At 49.1% G+C, this 15,929-nt stretch overlaps 1 protein-coding gene across 7 annotated transcripts; it reads left to right on the top strand.

Annotated features, from left to right (window-relative positions):
- The first annotated feature begins 414 nt into the window (after positions 1-414).
- Positions 415-13,734, top strand: CUNH10orf95 (chromosome unknown C10orf95 homolog). Of its 7 annotated transcripts, none has more exons than XM_087767940.1 (2): positions 415-743; positions 12,152-13,734. In XM_087767940.1, the coding sequence occupies exon 2, from the start codon at positions 12,215-12,217 to the stop codon at positions 12,887-12,889; it is 675 nt and encodes a 224-aa protein (XP_087624066.1). In that variant the 5' UTR covers positions 415-743; positions 12,152-12,214; the 3' UTR covers positions 12,890-13,734. The 7 variants fall into 7 exon arrangements, with proteins under 7 accessions (XP_087624066.1, XP_087624062.1, XP_087624059.1 ...); XM_087767936.1 differs by having other exon boundaries at positions 415-804; XM_087767933.1 differs by lacking the exon at positions 415-743 and adding an exon at positions 779-909.
- Positions 13,735-15,929: the final 2,195 nt, after the last annotated feature.

Genomic DNA, 15,929 nt, shown 5'->3' with positions numbered 1-15,929 from the left:
ACCTTAAACACCTCGAACTGCTCCAAGGGAGGCTTGAAAGAGCGTTGTGCCAAGCTGCAAAACGGCAAAGTGGAAGCGAAACAACCCTGGGAAAGGCTGAGGCTGCGAATGTGGCTGCTCAGGGGCACGTAGCCTTCCCTGTAATCCATCAAACACCCTGCTTGCCTTTGGTCTTAGTCAGCAGCTAATTACACTTACCCTCCAGGAGTCGGTTGACATTGTCCCAAATATTTCAGAAATTAGAGACTGTCATTGTCCTTCGTTACTGAAGATCCCTCTTTGGTGCTTTCTCTCAGAGAAGCAGCTCCCGTTCTTGGCACACACGTCGCCATCCTCCTCTCACCGCAATGGTTGCTCCCATCCAACTACACACAAATTTCACCAGGGAAAATGGAGGCAAAAGCCTAATTGTATCATTGCATCCTATTACTTCCCAACATTTTTGTGTATTAGGCTTACTAACAGCTTCCTAAACAGGTCATTTTTATAAATTCATAGAAGCCAGGTAATTAATTGCAGGCAACAGGTTTCGTAACTAAAGGGTGGTTTGTAGGTATTTAGCTTCAGTTGTTGAGATCACCTGAAGCAGAGCAAGGCATGAAGCATCCTTAAGGAGCAGGCTCTGCTGTAGCAGTCGTGCCGAGCAATGAGGCGCTGACCTTACAGACCAAGTCACCCTTTTTCGACCTGGGTGGGGATTTCTATCTGTGAAGGCCGACGACGGTGCAGGTGCTTAAAATGAGGTAGTGCTGATGGGAACCATTTGCATGGCTTCTTACTTAATTGCAACCTACGGAACGAGCAGTGAGTACAAATACCTGCTTAGCTGTCCATAGCTGAGTGTGAACAAAAACAAAGCTTGAGGGGGAAGTGAAGAGAAAGGAGGGTTCATTTTCAAAGCACTCAGTGGTAGGTATTTCTCTGTGCTATTTGGTCAGTTACTTTAAATTTTACAGTTCTTTGAGCGTTGTTAATAGTGTTTTTGCTGCTTCGAGGAAGAACCTGAAGTTTTGGTGAGTGCTTTTGAGGTTTTTCCATGCTGGCTTTGTATGCTGACATCAGCTGTGCCTTTACCTGTGTCCTCTATCCTTGCTATGTGCAAGTTTTTATATTCAAGTTTTATTTTTTTCTGTAAGGCTTCTTGCTAGCCAAGACATGTACCTTGCATTAGCTTTAGTAGCCTTGTCCATAGATAGCTAGGCTTAAAGTTACCTGTTTGAGCATGTAATATAATTGCTGAAGAAATCAAGCTTCCTGTTGCTTTCCTTAGCTACGATGGCATGTTCAGGCAGGTATTGCAGTCCTGGTTACTATGGGAAAGCTCCTACAAAGTGTGATGTGGTATTTTAGTGTGTCTCCTGGCTCTGTACGTGTCACTGATGCGTGTCAGTGAAAGGAGACTGTAGAAAGCAAGCTGCTTTTGTAAGGTCGGGTTGTGTATCTTACTGTTTCTTGCTCTTCAGTAAAGCGAAGGCATCCTTTTGGCTGGTTTTTCTCAGGATGTGAGTACACACACGCTGAATAAGTCTGTGTCTCTGCTTTCTGCACCTATGGCTAAAGATTGTCTATGTTGGAATGTTTTAGCAATTACAATGGCAAAACAGTACTAGGGCTAGCTTAAATGTTTGTAGTAGTAGTGTACAATTGAGGTGTTCTGCATTTTTCTAGGCTTTTTGGAAATACAAATGCTGAAATCCCTCTGCAGGCAATGCCTCTTTCACCCCAGCACGTCTGCTCTTCCATCTAGTAGATGCAAGTCCGCCTATAGTGGTGTAACTCTGTTGGGGCATTGATTCGTACCAGCACTCTAGCCTGTAACTTTCCTGGCATTTCCTGCTTGTGAAAGATACTAATGTAAACTGTTAATGTTCTGTGATGATAGCTTTTAAATGCTTTAGTTTGGAAAAAATTATACAGAAGGGCTTCTCTGAGTGATTGTGTTCTTGGAAACACAAGATTGCCTTTTGATTCCCATTAAAAAAATCAATAATGTTACTTGTAAGCTATGTTGTGTATTGTCTAAAGACCGTAACAGAAGGTAGTTGGATTTATTTTTATTTTTTTTATAAACATATTACAGAGTCGTAGATCAGCAGATGCTGCAGCTGTTTGCCTGGGGGGTGCAATAAGAGCAGTATTCCCATGGGTAATTCTAGCTCAGGTGTTTGAACTTAAGCTAGCAATACACTGAGCGTTGCTGTTGTGACAGAAGGCATAAAGGGATGATATGTAATACAGCCCCAAAGTCTGGATGATCTGTTTCCAGCCCTGTGTCGCCTTTTGGGGTGTTGATCCCATGGGAAGATCTAGTACAAGTGCGTAAGAAGTTACACATTCCTTGCTTCTAAAAGTACATACTAGATGCAGGATGCACAGGAATGGGATCCAAGTGTATTTAAAACACAAGTTAAAACGCAAATGGTTTGCTGTGACATTAGACACTAGTGTGTGTCAACAGCTAGAAGAAACCCACTGTGAACATGAAGCCCCTCTGGAGAGCCAGGCTGTGTAACCTGCGAAGGCCTTTGCAGGATGCCAGGAGACTCTCCCAAGAACACTTCAAGGTCAAAGACTTGTGACTGAGCAGCTGAGAGAGCGGGATGCTGTGAAAGCACAAAACAGTGTGCAAAACATCTTGCTCTGCTATGCAAACTGTCTGTGTGCGAGATAAGAAAGTGCCTGCAGGTAACTGGAGCTAGGCAGAGGAATCAAGGCTGAAGAAGAATCATTCATGTGTAAAGTAAACTATATATAACCAGGAGGAGCTGGATAATTATACGGGTGTCTGAAGCAACTCTTGCAGGGTAGAACCTTGCAAGGCCACCCATGCCATATCAGTAATGCCATGTAAGGCTGAGATTGCCTAGGTAACAATATCAGAAACACCAGACTTGGTTTTGGATGTAGCAAAACTGAGACCAATGGGGAAGAAGTAATTAGGGGTGGATTGTCTACTTGGGAGGAGACTGGCTGAGGGAAGGGAGGCATGAGCATGGCAAAAAAGTGAATCCTGAAATGAGAGAAAGAGAGAATAAGGTATAAAATGAGAAGAAAGATGAAGGAAGGTGGGATCATCTGACTACAGGAGTGTAGATATCTATGGATGGTAATGAAGCCTGAGGACCCAGACCCACTGGGATGCTGGAGTGGTGCTCCTTGGACAACCTGCTGGACTCTCCATCAGGTCTATGTTGGAAAGACTTGGTGTGGGAGGGCAGAGCAAAGAGGGGCAGACTTGCATCCTAGTACTAAGTGGTGTGGGAGGGAAGGGTGACACCTGTAACTCAACAGCAGTCATGTGTGGTTCGTAAAACTTGATTAGTAGATTTATAGTTGTGTGCAAAATGATATAAATAACCATGAGGTACTAGTGGTGTGTTAGGGAGGTTATTGACCATTCAGTTGACCTGTGGGTGTGATTGCAGTCTTGAGACGACCAACTCAGGAGACTAACTTTTATCAGTCGATCTGAAGGGGGACAGCTGGGCAGAAGAAGTGACAGCTGGGGACTTGTCCAGGATCCCCCAATTTGGAAGCTTGAGCTAACTGATACTGAGATCTTCTGTTTGAAGAAGAGGGTGTGTGGATGGAGATGATGGATATCGGGTGATCTCTTGAGTGAGAGGAGGAGGGGGTCTGTTTGTGCAGGCTGTGTTTGAACACGGAGGGGATCCCTGGGACTGTGAACACTATAAAGTGCAGATTAAAATATGCTCGATTAAAGAAAAGAGTTGTGTCTGGATAAACAGCTGTCTCTGGGAAAGGGTTTAGATGAGGAAAAAGGTGGCAGCTTTTGGCAGGGCAGACTGGGATCCTGAGGCATGGGGCAGAGGGATCTGAACCGTGGGTGAGGGAGACCTGATGCAAAGGGTGGCTGCAGCAGTTACTAGGAAGATGAGACTGGTGGTGGTGGTAACTTTAATAACACAAGTTATGCTTGGGGAAAGGAAGATGTGTCAAGAAAGGAGAAAGCTTGGAGGGGAAAAAAAGGGGGATGGTGTGTGTGTGTCCAAAATCTCAACTTTGGTGCAGCAGACATCTCTACCCAAGGAGAGGCTGGAGGGGTGATGGTGTCAGGATCACTGTGGTGGTTTGCAGAGCCCTGCCTGCTGATGCAGTGACCCTGTGGTAACACTCACCATGTTTTATTCTCGGCAGTGCAGCTGTTTCAGACCTGCTGTGCTATCCAGCAGCTGCAGTGAGAGTAGGAGGAGTGACTGCTCCAAACCTCTCTGTCAGCAGCAAGTTGCATTTTGACTGCTATTTGAGCAGAGTTATGCAAGGCGGTGGTTTTTAGATCATCGGAGTCAAGTAAAGACTCACTCTGTGATGACTAGGGCTTCTCCTGGTGTTTTGACCTCATACAGAGTCTGGGCTTTGCACAGACCTCAGAAATAAATGCCAGACTCATACGAAGTTTCAGTGCTTTCTGGGAATGCTGCTTTGAATAGCTGAAACGGATCTACTCCCTCTTCAAAGGGCCTTTGTAAGGGGTGACTGACTGTAATATGCATTAACTGCTATTTCCGCAGCTACTAGTGCCAGCTGGAGATCTTTTCTTCGCAGTGCACTTAGTAATATCAGAGTTCAGAGGGAGCAGGGTGAGGACTGGGGTCTTCTGGCTTCAGAATTAAATCCTCCCCCTTGTTTGAACTTAAGGAATTGTTCATGGCGCAAGAGCAGAGCGTGGTTCTGAGCCCATCGCTTGGAGGGGAGCATCACGTGCAGTAGGCTTTGCATGAATGCCCTCTCAGCAGGGTGGCAGCTTGCTCCCCTCTGGAGAGGGAGTTGGTGTGTCTGAGGTCCTCGAGGCTGTCCATCCCAAAAGGAGCTCTGGTATCAGCTGTGCTCATGGTATCTTTTCAGTTGGCTCGGGCAGCTGTAAGAATTTGGACAGTGAAGTAGCTCCTGATGGAAAGGTCCCTCCTGTGGTGTGGGGGGAGGCTGGCTCCGATCTGCAGCATTGCTGGGGGAGTTCTCAGGCTGGGTGAGTGGTGTGGGGAGGGGAAGGGGATGAGGCTGCTTGCAGAACTTCGTCTGGTGCCAGTTGTGCCACTCAGTGTGCCAGAGGAGCAAACATCTACCTTACTGGCTGAAGAGCCCTGTAGACCAGCATTTTTACACTCTACAAAGCCTACAGACTGATGCTCTGCTGCTCAGGGTGGCTCCAAGCTCCTCAGCTGTGCTCATAAAGCTAAATTTTTGTTAGACACATTCAGAGATGAGTAGGTGAAGGAATTAGTCCGGTCTGGAAACCTGGGCCGCTCATCCTGCTGCGGAGGTGAGGGTGTCACCCCTCAGCCACCGCTCCTGCCCGGCTCTGCGCCCCAGGGGCAAGTGGGGGGCACACAGCCATCCCCATCTGCCTGCCGCCCTGTGCTGCTGCTTTCTTGGATCTTGCCAAAATAGCACCTTTTAGCATAAATGTATGAAACTGACTGGAGTAGTGGGTTTCTTCTGTTTCTACTAAAATGTGTCACACCTCTCTCTCTCAAACCTTTCCCACCTTGTAGCTTTACTGCTCTTTGAGGTATCATTAAGCTTTCATTCAAAGTACCCACTCCTCTCTGCAAAGCCCATTTTCTTTCTTGTGGGCTGTTCTCAAGCTGCTTTCAGTATCCATTATCCTTCTTTACATGTTACCGCTAGACAGCACAAGGGAGCGTGGCAAATAACCTCACCCCTTTTCTGAGAAGCAGAGGCTGTGTGTTCTGCCTCATCAAACTTTCCGTCTAGAAATATCCAAGAGGATCGGTGTCAGGAGATGCTGGTGTGTAACAGCTGCCCAGCTCCTGGTACGCGGTGCAGGCTCTGCCTGCAGGAAGCAGGTTATTGCCACATGCACCGTGGCTTTACAGAAAATGAATTGCGTGCAGAAATCTGTGACCTTGGTGGTGACACTCAGGGCTCAAGTCTGAAGCAGACAGCTCTGCGTGGGAGCTGGCAGGCTGCTGCCCTCGTCCCGGCTGTGCTCCGGGCTGCCCGAGAGGCCACAGGGTGCAGCGTGTGCGCGGGAGCGGGGCAGAAATGGCCCCGCTTCATCTCAGCCCACCACGTAGCATCTTTCTCCCTTTCTAGAGGTTATGAGAGCTTGTCTCTTCCAAGAAGTCAGCCCTCCCCTCAGGCTGTGCTGGGCTCTGCCTGGCAAATGGGAGGCAAGACCTGTTCCCTGCAGCCCTGGTTTGTACTGCTGTTAATCGGCTACTGCCTTGTGGCACCTTGTTGTACTAGGCACGATGCAGTAACCTCTTGTGAAAGTATGTAACGCTCCTCGGAGTGCTTTGCTTGGACAGTGGGGGTTTGCTTTTCTCTTAGAGGGTGCAGCAAAAACCTGTGGTGCTGTTTCACCGGGGGGGGAGGGGAGGAGGCGCAAAATCCCAAAGTGCTTCCATGATTAAGCAGCACTGGTGTGGGAATCTGCTCCCCTAGGTAAAAAATTAAGGCCTGAAAGGCCCCAGCTTGTAACAAGCTATTGCACTTTCCTTGAATTCTTGTGTTGCTGCCAGGCAGTCTGGCTGAGCGAGAGCATCCCCTTTAGGAAGGCAGCCAAGTGCCTCTGTCTTAAGGATCAGTACTGGTGGCAGAGGATCAATGCTATCCTGTTGTGCTGCATGGCTTTCTGTGCTGCTTTCCCACCTCCCCAAGAAGTACTTGAGAGTCTTCTCCTGGGTGAGTTTTTCTTCAAAGACCTCGAACAGAGCATGATCTTATGTTGATAGTAGGGGGGATGGAAGTGACAAGGAAAAATAGAAACCTTTTTGTTGTGATCTTCTCCCATCTCCAGCTACCAGGATGCTGGATAAGCCTATGGGACTCTTGGAAGACAAACCTTAGCTTGATGAGTATATTCGGTTTTAACCTCTTACTTCCAGGGCAGTCCTTGAAGTTTTGTTTTTTTAAAGGGAGGCCTTTGACAAAGCTTTGTCAGATGGCAACAGTTTTGCAGAGTCTGCTCAAAATGGGGAGACTAACTGGAAATAACTCATGACTTCTTCATCCCCTTGGTTAGGGGAAAATGTTGCTTTTGCAGTATTCATCCCTTTACACTTGGGAGTTGCTGCAGAGCAATGGCAACAGATCTGTGGGTTTTGTGGGGTGGGGAGAAGAACAGGGCAGGAAGAAAGCCAGAAAGAAGAGTCTGAAAGTTTGGGTGCTGGAACAGTGGAGAGGAAAAGGTAGCTAGGTGGGATCATAGAATGGTTTGGGTTGGAAGGGACCTTACAGATCATCTAGTTCCACCCTATTTTCTTCATTTGGGAGCTGATCACAGGGCAATGGCAGGAGGAAAGAATAGTCTTGGTTAACCCTTAGAGTAAAATAGATGGCCATGTCCTCTCCTGTGGGCCAAATGTCTCTACAGTTGCATTGGCTTTCAATATGGTCCCCGAGGAAGCATCTAAACCTGTTCAAACCAGCCTGACCTGAGGATCAAGCTAACTTTGGTTGCTGCTTCAGGTGGACAAAAGACTTGTTGAACACTTTAACACTTGTTACACTGCCTATCTTGGTGAAACCAATCTCTCCAGGCATGTGAGATACTTGCATAGTTTCACACACCGGGTACTGTGGCAGACCTTGTGTGTTGGTCTGTGCCCATGCTACAGTCAGGCTCACTTTAATCTCTCTCCTAGAGACTGTGCAGTCTGGCGTGGACTTGAATATTTACATCTTCCTCTGTTTTCTGCAGCTCACAGTGGGTTTTGTGCTCCACAACTACCTAAACAGAAAGGTCCCCAAGTTCAAAGCTAGCTTGGGTGACAGTAAAGCTCTGCTGCCCCTGGGGCATCTCCAGCAAAACCATGGTCTTCTGTATTGCTAGGAAGTAATTTTGACTGCTTTAGATACTAGAAAAGCCCTGCCAGCCTTGGGCATTTCTGTATTAACTAGTGGTGGATTCATCACCTGTAGTAACCCTGTAATAGAGTGGTGAAACAAAATCTTCTGTACTTGAGCTATCAAGTGTACTCCCTGGCTTTGTGTTGCAAACGTTGCTTGATGGCTCCATAGCAACTGTGTCTGGGTCGGCTGGCGCTGAAGCAGGCTTTGCTGGCAGATTGGGTATTTTGGGAGCTGTGGTGTCAGCCTCCTTGACCTGCACCAAGATGTGTGAGGAGGGAGAGGCCCTGCCAGATGGCTGGGCGGTGGGTGAGGGAATTGCTGGAGTCAGCTCTGGCAAGGCTGGGAAGAGTATGAAGTATCATGTTCTCACCAAGCAGACATGACAATCTCATTTCAGCTGCCTGTGACCTTCTTGGGAGTTTTCTCTCCTTTTTTTTTTTTTTTTTTTTTTTGTGCCCGGCTTCTCATTCAGCTCCAGCCAAGTGGGGCTGAACTCTTTTCCAGCAAGGTCAAAATTGCTGGAAAGGCTTGAAGGGAGAGGCTGCCTTGTCTCTTGCTGGGGCCTTTCTTACTGGGTTGGTCCCTTGTTGCTCCCTGCTGGCAACCACAGCTCCCGGTGCCCTGGCTGGGGAGGCTTGGCTCCCAGGCACAGACGGCACAGTGCCTGCCTATCCACCCTTTCAGCCTGTGCCACCAAGGAGCTAGTGTATATTGATGGCTGTTAGTGGCTCTCAGGACCAAGGAGGCATTTAGCAGAGCTCAGCTTGAGCTTTAAAGACTGTTTTGCCCTTTCTTGCTCAGGACATCCAGGTGCCAGGCAATGGATGTGGTGACTTTTTTTTTTTCCCCAAGGCATAGCAGAGCTTGAAATTGGAGCAAGGGAAGAAAGTGGATGGTAGCCTGAAGAGACAGATCAGCCAGCATCCCCTCTCCCATTCTGGTCCTACATCTAACAGCTTCCAGCTCCTGAAGAGCAGGGGAGAGAGCTGGAGGCTGTTAGAGGTTTATTTCCAAAGCCAGGGCAGCCTCTGGATGCTGGCACTGGAGAAACAAGGGAAGTAGGAGCAGGTAAAGAGGAAGGGGAGAAGAGACTGAATGCAGCTTGGACTGTTTCCTCAACTAGATAATGTTGGTATTTGGGGGTTGTTGTTTTTTTTTTTTAAGCATCTGGCTTTTGATGCCTTCCAGCCATCAGGTGGCCTAACAAAAGATCACCCTCCTGGCAAATCCTGTTTTCCCTGAAACACTACCTGCTCTCACTTCCCAGTGAGCATGGGACAGGGTCAGGCAAGCTGGTACTGGCTTTCTCAAAGCCCTTTTTCCTCCCGTACACAGTTTTGTCACACCCTAGCTCAGCCCTGCAGAGTCTAGCAGGGCTTTCTCCAGCTGTGGCCTCCCAAAATCTGCCTCAGGAAGCTGGAGCAGCCTGAAAGTTAATATGAACAGGCACTGGTATAATGGTGGGGTAAGTCACATTAGCCCCTGGGAGCACAAGGCTGCAGCTCTGGAAGGGCAGGGCAGGAGCGTTGTGCCTGCTGCATACAAAACATTTCTGCAGCACACCTAATGATTCAGAGCAGTGCCGTGCCCAGCAAGCCAGGAGCTGGGATTTGGGCCCTTGTGCTTGCGAAGGTAAGCCTGCATCGGGGCAGTCCCGAGCGCCCTGGTGCTCAGGCACAGGGCGAGAGCTCTGTGTTGGGGAGCAGGCAAGGACAGGACAGCACCAGGCATCTGTGCAGTGGAGCCCAGGAAAAGCAAAGCCAGCCAGAGCCCCAGCCAGCAGGCCAAGGCTTGCCCTGACAGGTCTGCAAACTTCCTCTGGGGCTGTGAAGTATTGTCTACGCTCTGTTGGCTGTCAGCACCTGCCTCCTGGGTGATCTGCTTCCAGGGAAATGTCTTGACTTCTGTGGTTGGGCATGTGACAATGCTGCCCTGAAGCGCTCCCAGCCCTGCTTAATCCTCATCTCATTCCCCCTCTTATCGCTTGTTTGCTTCCTCTTGCAGGCCATCCTGCCTGGCTGAGCCACCAGCTTGTTCCCCTTATTTTCCAGTGCAAAATCAAAGTGATTAATAGCTGTGCTCAGGCTGCCTTGATGCTAAAAGCCGAGTGATTTAGGCGGCCTGTTACCCCCTTCTCCCCCAGCCGCCAGGAAGGCGCGGGAGCACTGATGCTACCAGCCAAAATGCAGGGTGCTGCAGCAGATGGTAGATGGAATGTTTGTAGTTTTTTGAGCAAGAGCTGGTCATCAGCTAGCTGAGGTAACAGCTTGCCTGGGGCTGTCCCAAACTGGCATGAAGCAGCACACTGTCCTCTAGCAGGAGGGGTAAGCTGGGCTTCCTTTGTTTTGCTCAATGGATGCAATAGCTACATGGTTTCTCTGCAGATGATGGATCTATGGAAGTGATCTTGTGGATCTCAGTAGGGATGCAGAGTTGAACTGGATTAAAAGAGGCACTGAGACTCTTTTTTTAAGACGAGACCATTTATTCCATTTACCCACCTCGTGTTGCCATTGACATGCAATACCCCTCTGGATTTTTGTGGTGCTTCTGAGTCAGTTAGGCAGGCAATGTGTTTGGAAACTAGCTAATAGTCTCATTTCAATAAAGGTCTAACAAAGTGTGCTCAGACAGGGTGCAGTGGAACACCTTGCTGCAGGAGGCTCAGCTCTACACCTCTTGAGAGTGGTCGGGCAAACTCAGGAAGAGATGTTTAGGAGCCCTCGAGCACAGAGGGTACCCAGCCCTGTCCTTGCCTGGTGAGTGCCTGAGCTATGCCCTTCTGTACGCTGGGCTAAATGCAGGGAACATCGTGGTGCCTGTTCTCCTCCCCAACACCTGCTAGTGAGCTGGGGAGACCTCAGCCAAAACTGTTTGAACTTTCTGTGGAAGGGCTTTCATGAAGTAGGTTGAACTTTTTTTTTTTCTCCCTCTTATCTGGGGAGGTGATGGTTATGATGGGCTTCAGCTCCTAGGCTGCAGCTCTTGTTTAAGGGTACTGCCTGGTCTTGCTAAATACTCTAGTGCTGTTCCCCTGCACAGCAGGTAGACTTCTATCTCTGCACCCATGGCAAAAGCAAGCTTGAGCTAGTGCGGATTATGAACCTCAAGGGACAGAACAACTTGTGCTGGTTGAAAAAAGAAACACCTCCACTGTGTAGTACCCAGTACTGCTTGTGGCAGGCACGTTCTTAGGGGACTGCCAAATTTCCTGTTAGGCTGGAGGAAAGCACTGGCCTGAGGGATGAGTTTCTTCTTACCTTCTTGGTCAACACCTGTGTGAGAGGCAACTCTGCAGTTAAGGCTGAAGCAAAAACAGCCTACAGGATCTGAACTCCATGGGGGAAAAAAGAAAAACAAACAAACAAAAAAACCATCAACTTGCTGCCTTTAGTACTGTACATGGTCTTTTCCTGTCTCTGGTAGCAAACTTTTTTAAAAACCCCGTGCTATGTACAGCTGCCCTTCCTGCCCTTGGGGAGAGGACAGTGAGTCATGGGAGGACATTGCTTAATGCCCTGGAGGGTGCTTGGATTGTCTGGCGAGGGCGGGCTAGGAACAAATTCAGCTGTGGGTCAGTGTTGCTCAAGGTAAATGCACACTTAAATGTGAATGAGAACTAGTGAGACCAAAATGAGATGCCTTTACATGAGAACTTGTCAGAGGAAATGTAGATGTGCCTGGATTTTGCTCTAGAAACAAACAGTCGCCACAGCTCTTGTTTGCTTATCAGAATAGAAGCAGCGCTTTGGGAGAATGGGGAGAGAGTCAAGGACAGTTGAGATTTTTTTTTTTTTTTTTAAGATCTCCTTGTCTGGGCAGGATGGCAGCTGAAACGATTGCAGCCGGGCTGGGCTGTGTCCTCTTTCCTCCCTTTGCCTGCTGTCTTTATTTTTGGACTTCTTTCATTTGTGCTTGCCTTCCCCATTTTTGTGCCTGCTCAAGGGTCTCTAGCTTCTTGCAGTCTGTCTTGCTGCCTCCCAGCAGTGCAAAACCATGTCACGAGGATGTGAGGCCATCTCTTCTGCCCTCAGTGGTTTTTATGCCAGCTTGTTCCCATCCTTGTAACTCCAAGATCTGGGTGAGTTACATGATGAGTCTTGCTGAGCAGCTAACAGGCAGTTGCTGGCAATGCGGCTCTGCTTGTTCTTGGTGTGTTATTGTCCCTGCAAGCTGCAGATGCAGGGAACTCTTTTTATTAATTAGTTGGCATGCTAGGCATATCTCTGTATTCAGCCTGGTTCTGGAATGTATATAACCAGTGTAAACTGCTTCTCTTCCCCCCCCCCCCCCCCCCCCCCCGTTCCTCCAGCTTTTGAGACTCAGCAACTGCTCTGGAGAAATGTCCCCTGTGTAAAACCCCAGTTCCTGTACCATGTACCAGTCTGGCTTTGTGCCGCGGGAGTACTACCCAACTGTGATCCCACCTTCTGCCTACACCTACCCACCGCTGCGGACTGGGAGAGCGGAAGACATGACCGGCTCTGTGATGTTCCCTCCCATCCATATGCACAACTTCTACAGCCAACCCATCACCTTTGTGGTGGACCGGAATGGCTACCCTGACTATGCGGGAGGGCAGGTGGAGTATCATCATCTCTACAGTGCTTCCAATCCCTACTTCCGTCCGTACTACACCTGGCACTTCCCTCCCGTGGTCCCCATCCCTCTCTACAATCCCTATGCAAACTACAGTCCCTATGCTGCCTACCAGAGGTCAGACCAGTATCGAGACACATGGCCAGAAGGCTTCACAATGAGAGGGGAGCTTCAGTGGGGGAAGCTTGGAAAGGTGTTTGGACCAAGGAAAGACCTCCCAGAATTTGTGAAGGATGATCTCCGAAGGGTTTATGGCACCTACCCACGGACCAATGTCTCCATAACCTACCGGAAAGGGGAGTTCTTGGTCAAGGGAGACCCCAAGGTAGGAGAGCAGGAATATGCAGTGGAAAAAAAAGTCATCCAGCGGGCTGTGACCCCCAGTGCCAGCGAGGCAGATGACAGCAGTGAGGACCGGAACCGTAAGAAGAAAAAGAAATTAAGACGTTGATGTAATCAGTCATTTGATGGACAGATGCTCCAGAGCCCTTGTGGGAGCCAGTTGGCAAGGAGCACTAGCAGTGGATGCCACCACTCCCGTTGGCTTTTAACTGCTCCCCATCCTTCACAAGCTTACAGCAGCTTTACCCTGTTTGATGCACAATGCCCATCCTGTGAAGAAGGCACATGGCACTTGACTGTCTGTCGGTCCTCGTTCCGAAATGAACGTTTGCTTTCCACTGGTTTGGTTGAGCGGTCACAGTTGGGTGGGGGGATTTCCAGACAGCAGCCCTTGATTAGAAGACTGGTGTTTTCCTACCCTGTCCAGGGGAAGATCCTGGAAGCTGGCTCTCTTCCTGGCACTAAGTTAAGGAGATCAAAGCAGGATTTCCTCCAGGCTGGGGGTAGCACAGATCCCAGAGGAGAGAGGGGTTCTTGAACACTGTAAAGAGCAATTGTCTGCATATCTTGTCACTGCTGTTTATGACCATACCATTGTGCTTAATCACCACGTGATGCCTATATGCAGCACTTTCCTACACGCTGGCGGAAGATCCTGGTGTCCCCATCCTCTAACACTTGGTAACCTGGTGCTTGGTTCTCCTGGCCATGTGTCCTTGTTGAAATCTCTGCTTGAGGCCCTGCTCTGGGTCTGACTTGGCTCTGGTTGGAGGCACTGGCTCTCCAGCAAGGTTACTGTAGTTGTGAACCACAGTACTTCCACAGCTTGGTCTCTTGGAAGGGTGGACTTCAGAGAGTTGTGCTGGAAACCTGGAGTGTTGTGAGGGGCTGGGTCTGACTTGCTTGCAAACTTCTGTACCTTTTAAATGATTATAAATAAACAATAAAAAAGAACCTAAATGCAACTGCTTATATTTCTGGTTTTTTAGCTACCTGAGAGCAGTCTCTCCTGTGAACAACTTGCAACCTGATCTGACACCTTTTTGCAAAGTTGGGGATGACTTTTGGCTTGTTGCTCTTGCCCAGCTGCGGTGGGTTATTCTGCTCAGCAGCGTCCTGCCTTGCCCCAGTTTGTTGTCTGACAGCTTCCTCTTTGGGGACCAGCAGGGACTTTCTAAGCATACAGGGGACCTGCTCTGTCCCCCTGAAGCCTCCCCCTGCCACGCCGCGTGGGAGAAAGGCTGCCTAATGCAGGAGGGAGCTGGGTGCTCTGCATCCGCACAGCAAAGGAGACGGTCTGTGAGGGTGAACTTGGAGGCCCTTGGTGGCTCTGAATTGCTATGAAGTCAAAGCAAGTGGTTTGTTTTTTTGTTGTTTTTTGGTTCTTTTGTTTGTTTGTTTTTTGTTGGTTTTTTTTTTTTCAAATTAATGCAACCATTTTTGTTTGTTTAAGCAATTGCCAGAATGTCTCGGCAACTATCTGGATTTCCCCTTCCCTAATCAGCTTCTTGGAAATGGGTTAACTCTGCTGCCAGATAAACCTGCAGGAGGGCTGAACCAGAAAAACTGCCGCAGAAACCTCAGACCAAGCCGATGCTTCTTGGCTGTGTTGCAAGCGGTGGCTGTGGGACTGACTGAATGTGCCAGAAAAGGCCTCCACTAATGACTGGTGGCCTTTGGTGATGCAGTATAGGAAAAATGTGGCAATTCCTGTCTTTTTTTTTTTTTTTTTTTTTACTCTTTGGCTAAGCAGGGCGTCCTGCACAGGTAGAGATGTGCAGTTAGATGTCTGCTGTCCTGGTCCGCAGCAGCCTTGCTGCAGCGCTGGCACTGCGCTCCCTGTCCTTCCAGTGGCAGCTGCTCCTCTGGGCAGTGGCTTAAGCGGCGAACCCAGAGTTTGTGGATCGGATCCTTAGGTGGGCAGTGCAGTGCTCTGATGGGGTGCTGGAAGGAGTTTCTTCCCCATCCCCTGTAGCTGGTGCAGGGTACAGCTACATAAATTACCAGGACTTACATAATTTATCCTAAATACCACTCTTCCAGCCAAAAAATTCCTGGTGGCAGCTTTGTACCATGTTATAGTGGAAAATGTCCCCAAAACTCAAGGCGGGCAGCCAGGGTCTCCCAGAGGTATACGATGGATGGGTGGAAAGAGAGCCCATTGCCCCCACAAAAACTTTCTCCAAATACCTGTCCCTGCTGGGGCCATCTCCAGGGTGGGCGAGGAGGGAGCAGGCACAACTCTTAACTTTACCCAGCCTGTCCAAAGTTTTGTTTGGTTTTGCTGCCCGGACTCTGAACAGGAGATTGCTGGGCACACCCAGGCTGTTGTTCTGACAATGCATATTTTTAGCGGAGGTCTACGGTTGCATGCAGTACATCAGGAGGTAGCAACTTATTTTCTCAAGTGCCATTTCACTTCCAGAGGAAAGAAAACATTTTGTAGTTGGGCTTTTTTTCCCTTGAGGAAAAGCCTGCCACAAACAGCCACTGCCTCCAGCAGCTCTCCGAACGCAGGGTTTCCTGTGGTGGCCGTAACTCACCTCCATCCCGACTCTGGGCTCTGTGTGGGAGCAAAGATTTGCACATTCCTTGCAGGAACAGCTCACGGCCACGCTCTTCCTGAAGGTTGGAGGCTTATTTGCTGCCCAGCTGCAGAACTGAATCCATAGGGCATTTCTGGAGACTTTAACGCCTATGGAATTCAGTTCTCAGAGCCAAGCAGCCAGTGTGAGTCGGCTTCCCCCGGCCCCAGTCAGCTACGTCTCCATCTGCGAGGGAAGGAAAAAAAATAGGAAAGATCCCATGATGTCGCTGACACAGATTTCGGCGACACGGAGCTGCTGCAGGGAGAGGACTCTGGCGCCTCTTGTTCTTGCCCCAGGAGCAGAACGTGCAGCCGTGGCTTGCTTTGGAAACTTTGCTCGAGTCGGCTGCTATTTTTTTTTTTTCTGCTGCTTCCACGTGTCGTCCTGTTGTTCGGAGCTGCTGCAAAGCTTTAGGTCAGCCCTGAGCTCTGCAAACCTGCTGGAGCTGTAAGAGAAGTACCATTTCTTCCAGATGGGGCGGGTATTTGCAGGTGCATTGGGAATCCCCCCTACGTGTTTGCCCTGTGCGTGGGTGGTAACGCGTCTCTCGGTCTAAACTGT

The sequence above is a fragment of the Nipponia nippon genome, unplaced genomic scaffold (genome assembly GCF_047370975.1).
Source record: "Nipponia nippon isolate SJK-2023a ecotype South Korea unplaced genomic scaffold, ASM4737097v1 scaffold_3, whole genome shotgun sequence".
Lineage (NCBI taxonomy): Eukaryota > Metazoa > Chordata > Aves > Pelecaniformes > Threskiornithidae > Nipponia > Nipponia nippon.
This window is presented reverse-complemented; position numbering and strand designations above follow the sequence as displayed.